This window comes from Calliphora vicina, chromosome 5 (genome assembly GCF_958450345.1).
Source record: "Calliphora vicina chromosome 5, idCalVici1.1, whole genome shotgun sequence".
NCBI classification, from domain to species: Eukaryota; Metazoa; Arthropoda; class Insecta; order Diptera; family Calliphoridae; genus Calliphora; species Calliphora vicina.
Genome location: NC_088784.1, coordinates 71,473,589 through 71,486,479, shown reverse-complemented (window position 1 = coordinate 71,486,479; position 12,891 = coordinate 71,473,589). Strand labels below are relative to the sequence as shown.

General features: G+C 35.0%; 1 protein-coding gene across 1 annotated transcript in view; it reads right to left on the bottom strand.

The window, feature by feature from the left end:
- Positions 1 to 3,973: 3,973 nt before the first annotated feature.
- Positions 3,974 to 12,891, bottom strand: part of dom (domino) — a 33,474-nt gene continuing 24,556 nt past the window's right edge. The window contains exons 10-12 of the mRNA XM_065514492.1: positions 11,018 to 11,053; positions 4,703 to 7,972; positions 3,974 to 4,579 (exon numbers count right to left, since the gene is read on the bottom strand). Of these exons, the coding sequence (XP_065370564.1) occupies positions 4,082 to 4,579; positions 4,703 to 7,972; positions 11,018 to 11,053 (3,804 nt within the window). The 3' untranslated portion in view covers positions 3,974 to 4,081. The remainder of the gene's footprint in view (positions 4,580 to 4,702; positions 7,973 to 11,017; positions 11,054 to 12,891) is intronic.

Here is a 12,891-nt window from a genome sequence, read left to right as displayed (position 1 = left end):
GGGAATATCACGATAGCAATTTTCCCTTCGAGGGAAATGGATATGGGAACAAAATTTCACATGTTATTGCCGATAGGGGTGAATATCTCCTCGTCCGAGTACTCAAAGTTGATTAGCAAAAATAACATATTTGGCGAAACTCAAAACGGGATGATTCTGTTGAATGGCATATTTTACTCTGGCTTAAAATCATGTCAACTCAAATCGATGACGTGATTTCCGCAGAACTCCCGAATCCCACAGAAGATCCAATTTTATTTGAATCAATCAAACTGAACACAAATTCAATGCATGAAAGCGCAATCCACGTGTGCAGCTCCGAGAAACTCCAACTGGAGGCGATGGATAGTGATCCTTTGTATAGCGAAGAAAGCCGGATGACGGGGGATACATAACCAGAATCAAAATGTGCAATGTATGTATATGATGACGTCGGTAACAGATGGATATTGTCATACTCACCGCAATGTTTGATGCCCACATCAATGTTGAATACTGCAAATCTGTAAAGTCAATCAAATACATTTGCAAATACGTCAACAAAGGCAGTGAAATGGCAGTATTCGGGCTGTCCAATATAACTAACGAAATTACGCAGTTCCAGATAGGGCGCTACATCAACAGCAATGGAGCGGTTTGGCATATATTATCATTCAACATCCACGAGCGATGTCCTACAGTTCAACATCTTGCTCTTCATTTGGAAATTGTCCATCGTGTTTAATTCACCGAGCAAATCGCTGAAAATAAGTAGTGCAGAGCAGCCGCCACACACCACTCTCACTGCTTTCTTCGATTTGTGTTCAACTGACAATTTCTCCATTATATCCTGAAGTTACCAAATATTACACGTGGAACACGTCGTCAAAGAAGTTCATGAGGAGAAAGCCTGGGGGGTTACTCCCTAATTCGATTCGAAAGAAAATATTTTCGAATTACAATGCATTTAGCACACATTTTCGTATTCGGATTGAGTTACGCAGTAACCCCCCTGACGCTGAAATGTCTCAGAATATGTTGGTGTGTATTCTTCTCATACCTTGAATGTTATTATTTGTTGTTGTTGTTGTTGTAACAGTTCGACTGTACCCGATTGTTCTTTCCTGAAATTATAAGAGTGAATATTTTAATTATTTGTGTTGATGTCAGTAGGTGGAAGTGGGAGCTGGAGAAACTGCGCCACCTCAGTTGGTCTTAACCACAGGTCTATGGGGCGCAAATTTGTAGACCTGGTGGGACAATTAAATAAATGTATTGTATCGTGAGGACTTTGATGACAGGCGGGGCAACGGTTTAAAGTGCCAGGAACGATACGTTCTCGGTAGCAGTTGAGGAAACTGCACCAACCGGCTCTTAATTGTGCTAATATAGTTCTTGTATGCCTTGGTAATTGTCTCTCACAATCCGATATCGCAGGGGGGTGTTCATTTAGGACTCTGTTGCATGTGTAGCCATTAATGGCTTCAGTAACCGCCGTTTGATGCAACAATTTCCGAGCACTTGCAATAGACAATCTGTCGACGTCCGATGGTATGACGTCTTGGATGTCGCTGCGAAAGTGTCGAAAGTCCATCCGGATGTGTCGGGGAAGAGGATCCTGCATCAGAATCTGATGGTTGGGGTGACTCGGCAGATGGCATGCCAACAGGAACTGTCTAGTCAACAACACATTATGTTGTCTGACCGACAGTAACCTGGTCTCCTCATGTAGATGATCCACATTCGTCATCTTGACACAACCGGTTGCGATCCGGAGAGCATTATTTTGGGCCGTTTGTAAACCTCGCCATTGGGTGTCACTGAGGAAAGAGGTCCATACTGGGGCAGCATAGTTGAGAAGAGAGCGACCAATTGTCTTGTATGTCGCTACAATCGTCTCTTTTTGGTCATGCCCCAAGAGGTGCCAGCTAGAGCTTTAAGGACCTTGTTCCTATTTTTAACCTTTTGGTTGATGTAGGTTGCGTGCCTTGAAAAGTGAAGGAGGCTGTCGAAGACTACCCCTAAAATTTTCGGGTTTTGAACCGTGGGGATAGTTCGACCTTCGACTGAGATGTTGAGCGCCGTCCTTACTTCTTTAGTCCAAGAGGTGAAAAGGGACACCGAGGATTTCGGAGCAGATAACCTGAGTTTGCGTTCCTGAAAAAAGTCTGTTATGGTGGCCAGGTATCGGGTGATTTTGGCACTTATGTCGTCGATGTTGACACCTGATGAAATTATAGTGCAATCATCTGCATACGACACCATAGATACATTTGGGGGGGGGTTCATGTAGCTTGGCAAGATATATGTTGAAGAGCATCGGTGATAGTACTCCTCCTTGTGGCACGCCCATCTTTATCTTGCGGTATTTTGATTTCTGGCCTCTGAACTCGACAAACGCATGTCTTCCACATAGATAGTTGGCTATCCAGCGTTTGACATCATTTGGGAGTGTGGAGTTCACGATGTCATTAATCAGTATCGAGTGATCGACCGTATCGAATGCCTTGGATAAATCCAGTGCGGCGACGATGGTACGTTGACACGGTCGTTGCTGATTGAGGCATTGGCGATCTGGGAGGTTATCTGAGTTAGAGCCGTTGTTGTGCTATGCGCTTCCCTGAATCCATGTTGATGTGTGGCGAGCGGGAAATGCTCTTTCAGGGTGGGTAATAGTAGGGATTCTAAAATCTTTGCTATTGGTGACAATAAGGAGATGGGGCGGTATGATTCTCCTAGGGTAGCTGATTTTTCCGGTTTTAGAATTGGGATAACTCGAGCCACTTTCCAGATATCTGGAAGCACCAAATGGTGAATCGAGAGATTATTATTTGTGATTGTTATTGCATAGGATCAAAGGTCCAACATCATTCGCCGCCTTAAGAACCATCGATGGAAACGAATGCCAAACTTATTGAGAAGCGTGTTTCAGATTGTGGCAGCTTGATAGTGATTAGCATTTGAACAGAGGCATCACTCAGAAGACACTCAAAACAAATACATACTTTGTTTGCGATTATTTTAAAACATGCTCACCACCATTGAATCGTCCCAAATTCGACAATTTTGTTTGATCTCGATGCCATTGAAACAGAGGTATTTTCAAGTAGTTGTTGAACATTTTGAATCCAGATGCAGTTGATAATAGAAGTGCTTATATTTTTAAGCGTCCATCCGTATATTGTTATTCCTTGTAAAATACCTGTTGTCAAGGATCGGCAAATACAGAGCTCATCCTCAGCCTTTTTGTTTTACCCTTCTGATTATTATAGAAATAAAAATTCCACATAGAATTACATTTTTGAAATAATTGTGTTTATTATTACTGTTTTTAATTTAATAATATATTTTTAGTTAATATTTACGTAATTTACATTATGAAATGTATATTCCTCTTGGCAAGAAGAGAGATATAGTATGTAAAACTAATTAATATATTTAAATTAATGTTAATTTATTATATATCAACTAAAACTAAGTATAATATGTAATTTTGCTGTTAATATAAAAAAAGATGTGTGTTGTAATGTTTAAAAATTAAATATAAATTACAGACATTTTTATTATTAGTTTATTCTTTATTGATTTTGTTTTGAATAATAAAAAAAAACTCAATTTTATTTATACATAAAAACTATTTTAATTTATTTAAAATTAAAAAAAAAAATTACGAAACTAAATGTAACTTTAGTAGAGCAATGTTGTCTTAAAAATTAAATTTTTAACTAAAATATAACATTTTCATTTTTGTTTTTTCGGTAAATAACTTTTTTTTACACACATCGCCAAACTTAAAGAATTTGTTTTGTTCGTTTGTAAAATGTATGTAAAATATTTTTAAAACAAATAATACTTGAGTGCTTTATAAGAATTTGAATTTGGTTGAACAAAGAACTTGAATTGAAAGAAAGAAAGCTAAAAACCTGAAGTGAGCATTTAATTATTGTTAGTGTAACAATTACTTGCTAGTTATAATTTAACTTATTTGTTTTCATCATCATTTTAACAAGTTCTAAATTTACTTAAATTTTGAAGAAAAAAAATATAAAGTGTGAGAGATCGAAGACATTGTTTGGGAAATTACAATATTGTAATGGATTATTTAATCTTTATTTTCATTGCGAATTTGCATGATTTTCTTTTTAACCAACGTGCGCACTTGCTGAGTGGCCGATTGTTGGTTTGTTGCTCCTTGTTGTTGTTGCTGCTGGGACGATGACGATGTCATCGTTGCTCCTGCAGATGTTTGTGTTATCGTCATTATTTCAGCTTGTGTTACATTCGAAGTGTTCATGTTGCCGGAAACACCACTCGATGAATTCACATTTTGTTGTTGCTGCTGTTGTTGTTGCTGTTGCATAGATTGCTGCTGCACTACAGCCACTAAATTGCCACCTGCCGTTGTTTGCAAACGTACAGGACTGGCATTTTGTCGCTGACTTTGTTGTGCTGCAGCTTGTTGTTGTATTGCTGTGATAATGGCCTGTTGTGTCTGGGATTGTGAGCCGGATGTTGCAACTTTAATAGTGCCTGCTATATTTTGCCCATGGGCTCTTAAGTTACCAGCAGCCAGAGCTTGAGCTGAAGCAGCCGAAACAACCTGAGGGCCAAAAGAAAATAGAAATATTTAGAATTATTTTGTTACACTTTCAAGATTTTTGGTAAAACAAAAAGTGAATGAAAAAAAATGTTTAGTGGAAACAATTGTTGTTAATTTCCTTACCTGTATTGTTTGTCTTTGATTGGACTGCGAGGCCACTGAGACCGGTATCACCCGGCCCACGCTGGTTTTACCCAAAACAAAACCGGCTGTAGCCAAAGTTCCCTGTTGGCCCTGACGCATAACCTGCTGTATTTGCTGCACTGTCACCGAACTGGGCAGAGATTTGGTATTTTGTATATGAACCAATTGCGTTTGAACGCCACCCGTGTTCGAGGAGTTCGATGAACCCGACGACGTATTTTTCTGTTGGACTTGTGTACCCTGCTGTTGTTGGGGATTGTTCGACTGTGTGATGGTGGTATTTTGTTGTTGTTGCTGCTGCTGTTGTTGATTAGCTGCCTGGGCTGCTTGTATTTGTGTCATACGTGAGATTTTTCGTGGCATTGCGAGCTGTTGTTGTTGCATGTGAAGTTGTCGCATTTGCGATTGATTGGCCATGGTCACTTTGATTTGTCCGCCTGGCTTGAGTTGTGACAGCGCCATGTTAACGGTATTTTGTTGCTGTCCGGTGTTTACGGTAATGCCCTGATTTGCATTACCAGATGCTGAGCTGGCTACCGAGGTCTTGACAAGGGTGGCGATTTGCTGTGGTGTTACCTGTTGTACCACTTGTTGGTTATTACCCTGTTGTTGCACCGATGTTGAGGTCTGTGCTGATGACACAGAGCTCTGTTGCAATTGTATGCCCTGTGCTGTGGTAGTGGTGAAAATTTGACCACCCTGTTGCAGAACCTGGGCTGCTTTCTGTTGAGTAGCAGCTGATAACATTTGTCGTTTGACCAGCAACATGTCACTTTCCCCCACTTGTCGGGTGATGGTTTGTTTACCCGCTGCAGCGGCTACTTGTTTTATGAATTGAGCCCTTGTCTGTTGGGCCTGTTGTTGATGGACCTGCGAGGCGGCTACCGTGGTTACAACACCTGTTGCACTCGGGGTGGTAGCGGCAACATTTGATGTTGCTACCGACACTTTTTGTCCCTGCACAACTTGCACTGTGGTTGGTCCAGAACCAGTTTGCATTAGACTTCCCTGTATGATGGCTCCTTGCGCGTTAACCAGGGCTGTCTGCCCGGAAGCTGTTTGCACAACTGTCTGTTGACCCTGTTGGCCAGGACCGCCGGCTTGTAAAACTTTTAGTTGTTGCCGCTGTCTATAGAGTTGTATGTGAGTGTGTGGTTGTCCCTGTTGATTGTTACCCGCCTGACCAGCAGCTGCAATTTTCTGGCCCTGTTGTAGGGAACTAACCCGAATGCCTTTGGTAACAACCTGTTGTGTTCCGCTGGGCATTGAGGCTAATTGGAATTGCGTAGCTTGCAGTTGGCCTTGGCCCACATTAGTGCCCAAACTAGACATGGAGACGATAGTGGGACTAGGATTACCAGCCGATCTTTGTTGCAAGACTACATCCTGCAAAGTTGTGCCGCTAGGTGCAGCTACAATTCGTTGTGCCCTTAGAGCAGAAGTATTAAGAGTGGTAACAGTGGCTGTGGGCTGTTGCATGCCACTTGATGTTGTTAGCACTGTGCCCACGGTGGCCAGCTGTGACACAGACACCACTTGTGGTAGAGATTGTGTATGTACTATGCTTCCAACCTGCGGTGAACTGGAGACAATTGTTTGTTGTGGTGATAGCGATACAATTTGGGCCGAAGACGATGATACTTGATTGCCATGATGTTGCTGCTGATTTGTTACGGTTGAAGAAATGGTTTGAACTGGCGTTGTCAGTACTACCGAAACTGAAGCTGGCGTGCCCACTAAATTACCTGAGGAAGTCTGTTGCTGCAATTGCACATGTTGTGTTTGGCCGGAATTTGTTTGCGAATTATTCGATTGCTGCTGTAATTGTTGCATTTGACTTGAGGTCAATAGCCCAGATTGGGGAGTCACAATGGCTTTAACAATTTGAGAGTTGGAGTTTGAGCCATGTTGTCTCAGCAAATGCTGTTGAGTAGTTTGATTTACTCCGCCACTAACAACATTCTGCTGTTGCTGCAACTGTTGTCCCGAATTGCCAGCATGTTGCAAGACAATAGCTGTAGCTGTCTGCTGCTGAGTCTGTTGTTGACCCACTGCACTTGCCGCGGATAATTGATGAATCTGCAACTGTTGTGTATGCAGACCGGGGGGAGCTGTTGACACTTGCACTTGCTGAGTATGTTGCTGCTGCTGTTGTTGTTGTTGCTGCTGCACCAACTCTTGCAAATGTGTTGTTGTCTGATTAGCCTGTTGCTGCACAATGTTGACCGTATTCGAGGTCGTAACACCGCATGTTTGCTGCTGCTGTTGTTGCACACCTTGGCAAACTTGCGGCGCCTGAGTAACAGCTGGTGGCGGTGGTGGTGGGCATTGTGATCTTTGTTTTTCTCGCAATTTATTTGCTCTCATGATGGCAATATTTTGCGGTGATATCGGCTGGTCATAATTGACTATACCGAATTCTTGCAAAACCTCCATATGTTTGGGATTCATTGAGCTAGGCGTGTTAAAGTGTCGCTTGGGTGGCGGTGCCTTTTTCAAATAAGCCGTCTTAATACAATCGAAACGAGAACGCATGATCTTTGTAAATGTAGCATTATTATCGTTTGTATAGTTTTGTGTAGTCCTCAGACACCTCAACGGACTCTTGAGATATTCAGTTTTTAGCGCGGTCTTAACCTTCTTTTGCTTCTTGGGACTCTCTACTAATTTACCCTCCTCGCGTGGCTGTATAGTAGTCTCATAACGCCATCTACACTGTTTGGGCGATCTAAAGGTTTTGGAGAATGTATTCACAATCTCCGCTACCAAATCCCAATTGGGTGTGTGGCCGGGCGACAGTAACATTAAATTACAGGGTAAACCTTGTAAATTTACCAGAACATGTAATACGGCTATATCTTCATATATACACCATTCAGCCATTCCTTCGGGCTCTGTTAAAGGTTTTTGAGCCATTTGCGGTTTCAAGCCGGGGATCTGTACATTTGGCTTGAACGTTCCACGATAACGCTGATTCTTCAAATCGCGTCTAATTTTCGCTATGGCCGGAGAGGGTCTATCGAATAGTGATCTGGGTGCACAGAACATTTCTTCACGACGTATTTTTGCCGGCCTTTTGTTGCCATCAATCATGAATCCAGCCTCCGATCGAGAACGCTTGTACTCCTTTTTAATGAATATGGGCGGCAATTCGGATTCTGGTATCGGTTCCACATCGTACATAAAACTAAGCGAATAATCTATGTAAATGTCATCGTTATCTTGGGGTGGCGTAGGTGGACACCACATCTAAAGATAGATAGAGAGATGAAAATAATTTGTAAATAATCGGGAAGTTCTGGTATGTATGTGATAAGAAAATCTAAAGGTTTATAAAAGTTATTTGAATCGAATTTTATCTCAATATCGATTTTTATAAAAGATTTATTTACGTGATTTTCGTATTGTCAACCATTGGTTTTTGTACACAAGTAAGTTTTTACTTGGGTATACAATATTTTAAGTGCCAATAAGGAAATTCATGTATTGCGATCAAGGATAGAAAAGTTGATACATAAAAAGTACATTTTTTTTATGTTATTTTAATTGAAAAAAAAAACCGTAGTACTCCCGTGACTCATTTAATTTTTTCCATAATTTTCAGTATTTTATGTAATCGGTCATATTTATCGGACGTATTTATAGATTCTAGAAAATCTTGCGTATAACAGTATTGTCTATAGAAAATCTTCCGTATAACAGTATTTTCTATAGAAACTCTTGCGTATAACAGTATTTTCTATTGAAAATCTCGCATATAACAGTATTTTCTATAGAAACTCTTGCGTATAACAGTATTTTCTATAGAAAATCTTGCATATAACAGTATTTTCTATTGAAAATCTTGCATATAACAGTATTTTCTATAGAAAATCTTGCATATAACAGTATTTTCTATAGATTATCTTGCGTATAACAGTATTTTCTATAGAAACTCTTGCGTATAACTGTATTTTCTATAGAAACTCTTGCATATAACAGTATTTTCTGTTGAACATCTTGCGTATAACAGTATTTTCTATAGAAAATCTTCCGTATAACAGTATTTTCTATAGAAACTCTTGCATATAACAGTATTTTCTATTGAAAATCTTGCGTATAACAGTATTTTCTATTGAAAATCTTGCATATAATAGTATTTTCTATAAACTCTTGCATATAACAGTATTTTCTATAGAAACTCTTGCGTATAACAGTATTTTCTATACAAAATCTTGCGTATAACAGTATCTTCTATAGAAACTTTTGTGTATACAAGTATTTTCTAAAGAAAACTTGCGTATAAAAGTATTTTCTATACAAACTATTGTCTATAAGAAACTATTGCGTATAACAGTATTTTCTATAAAAAATCTTGCATATAAAGCATTTTCTATAGAAACTCTTGCGTATAACAGTATTTTCTATAGAAAATCTAGCGTATAAAAGTATTTTCTATAGATTCTCTTGCGTATAACAGTATTTTATATAGAAACTATTGCGTATAACAGTATTTTCTATAGAAAATCATGCGTATAACAGAATTTTCTTGCGTTTAACAGTGAAACTATGGCCCTAATTTTGTAAATCACGTTACCAAAGTGATATTTATGTGCAAAGCAAAAACAACAATTCACACATTTCAAAAATTTGTTTTTGTTTTATGTACAAATTGTGAACCAAACAAACGCACAAAAATTCAAGCGTTGATTTGCCTTTCATAATTTGAAAATTGTGTACACAAAACAAAAACAAATTTTTAAAATGTGTGAAATGTTGTTTTTGCTTTGCACATAAACATCACTTTGGTGACGTGATTTACAAAATTAGGGCCTATATTTTTATAGATTATTTGAAACACAAAGCTATGAAAATAATATTTTTTTTATTATTTTGATACCGAACACAAATTACATTTTCCATCCTTGATCGCGATTATCATTCAACTCAACTTTAAAAAATATTTTCTGCGTTTTATTTTTAGCTTTGAAAATAAGTTATTTTTTGCTTAGAAAAGTTATTTTTAATTTAGACTCTGGAAATAAGTTCGATGTTAATTTGATTAATATAAGTTTTAGCATTAAGATCAAAATTATCTTCAGAGTCGCTATTTGATAAACTAAATTACAAATAGCTTTAATTTTCTAAGCAAAAAATAAAACTATTATTTTCCGAGCAATAAATAAAACTCAAAAAATAATTGTTAAAAACAATTTTTAAATAAATCTTATAACCATAACTTATGACCAGGGAAACCAAAATATGCAAATGCATGTTTTTTCTGGTGAGTCTAATGAGCACATGGATAAGATATTTACACGTTTCAGAACTATTTAAGAATTTTGGCATCGATTTGTTAGTGCATATTTTTGCATATTTTACCCATAAATACATATTTTTGCATATATTTGTTTTAAGAGCATATTTATGTCATATTTTGCGTTTTTAAAGCATATTTTACTGTTTAATAGCATATTTTGAGTTTATCAAAAACAAATATTGTCTTACTTATTTTTCGCTGTTGTGTTACAGGTTTTTACTTCCTTTGTTTAAAATTCAAAATTGAAAAATAGATGGCTTTTCACCAAAAAAAAAATTTAAAAAACAGAAATTTTTTTAAAATTTAAAATAACAATTCGAAAAATTTTTTTATCCAAAAAATGAAAAAACTAAAAAAAAATGTTTGTTCACCTAAAAATATTTAAATTTTTTATTTTGAAGTATAATTAGGTGAAGGGTATATAAGATTCGGCACAGCCGAATAAAGCTCTCTTACTTGTTTTAATATAAAATAAGCACTATTTTAATAATAGCTCCATCTAAATATCAAATTTTAGTTCTAATTCAAACTTAACCGTTCTAAGTGTTAAAGAAATATTGTCTTTTAAATTTGCTCCTGTAACATCAGTTGATGTCGAAAGAACATTTTCTATGTTTAAAAATGTTTTCAGATTCAATAGACAACGATTTTTATTTGAAAATTTAAGTAAATTTTTTTTGGTTAAAAATGTTGTAAAAGTTTGTTTTTTTAAGAGCATATTTTTTAAATTTTAAGAGCATATTTTAAAGTTTTTACTGCATATTTAAAGCGCCTAAAACGCTTTTTTTAGAGCATATTTCCGGTTTCCCTGCTTATGACCATATATTCAACAGAAAATATACGATAAATCAAAACAATAAAATTTTTCAGAAAATTTAGTTATGAAAATTATTGTACTTTTGTTAAGTAACTATTTTTTTATAATTGACCTCATGAAGCCGAAAAAGAACACTTCACTATAAATAATAAAAAAGCATAAATAAAAATTTACTTACCGGCATTTGCTCCATAGAATTGGCCGAAATCCAGATCTATTTAAGAATTTGAATTCATAATTAAAATAGTTCACACACACACACGGGCACAGGTTGTTTTGATTAGAAGAGGTGGTAGTTGTTTGTGAGGGAGAGATAGAGAGAGAAAAACACCCCAACACAAAACACACACACAAATAAGCAGACACAGAGAGGAAAGACGTTGGTTGTGTAATGAAAAAAAAAAAGAAAAGAAGGAAAAAATATTATTTTCTTGTTAACTGTTTTGGCGACTTAAAATTTAAAGGTTTTATAAAAATTTTATTTATTTTTTCTTGGTAGAGCAATAAAACTTCTGCTGCAGTAAAAACAATACAAAAAAATAAATAAAAAAGAAGAACGAAATCTAAGGCCGTTTGGAAATGGCAACATTTTTTGGAAATTTTAAGTTTTCATTTTGTTTTTCTAGTTTTTTGTTTTTGTTAAAAGAGAATTAAACTGTTTTGGTGCCCCTGTTAAGGTTAGGTAGAATTTAAATTTGAATTAATGCCATTACCAAACATTCCTTGATAGTGAAAGGGAAACAACAAAGTTTAAAGGAGATGTTGAGTTTTTTTACAGTTTAATTTTGTAATTGAAACCTTTAAAGTAAAATAAAAGTAGACACCAAAACAGATTTTTATTTATAGGAATTTTTTTTTTTAATAAAAATTAATTAGAAAATAATATTTTTTTCAATAAAATGTCTTTTCTTTTTTTTTCTCAAAACACAAACATTTAAATACAATTTAGAATTTTTTTTTTTTTTTGATTAACATTTCCAAAAGTAAAATTATTTTTAGTTTTTGATACAAGGGCCAAAGATTCGCATGGTTTTTATTTTATTTTCTTCTTTAATTGTCTTCACTTAGTTGTAGTAGTTTTAGAACGTAATAAATAAAATTTAAATAAAACACATTTTTATAAAATTTTGTTGATTTTTTATATTGTATTATTTTTTGTTTTCTTTTTCTTAAAAGCTTTTGAAGATTTTATATTTTTCTTTTTGTAATTTCAAATTGTATAGCTTTTTAGTGGTTGTTTTGAAGAGTCTAAATTTGTTTTTGTTAAGTGTATATAAATTAATAAATAATTTTGAAAGTTTTGCTTTTATAATATAACAAAATACACAAGTCCTTGTTAAACCTATAATTGTAGTTTTTTTTTTTGTTTTGTTTCTGGGTTTTCTTTACGTTTAATAATTAAAACTAAAAGACTTATAGTTAAAAAAACTTAGTTTAAAATTATAAAAAAAACATAACTAATATTATGTGAATGAATAAACCTTTAACAAAAAAAAAGGATATTTTATTTGTTGTCTCTATTTTAGCACAATTATTTTGTTATTAATTCAAGGAATCAATTTATATTTTTTAAATAAGCTTGCCATAATAAACCAAATAATTTTTTTTAATAGAATTTCTTAATTTTGAAGAGTTATTTATATAATTTTCTTTATTAAATTATGTGTATTGAAAAAAACAGAAATTTTGTTATTCTGGTGTCAGGACATTTGTTTTTGAAATATTTTTTGTTTTGTTTTCTGTCTATACTTAGTTGTAGTTTATGATTATTATTAATACCTATCATGTCTAACTAACGTCTAATTCTTTTGTTTATTTTTATAATTCTATATATTAAGTTACATTTTTAGTTTAATATTTTAAATATTTATTATTTACAAGTTATAGTGTTTTTTTATTTTAGAAAAATATACACATTTTTGATCCGTTTGAGTTAGAATAAAATCTAGAGGATTTAAAATTATTAAAAATCTAAAAAGTAGGAGTAATTGAAGAAGTTTGTAACATCAAATATGTTTTTTTTTTAAAAAAAAAAGGCAAGCAGCATTTTTG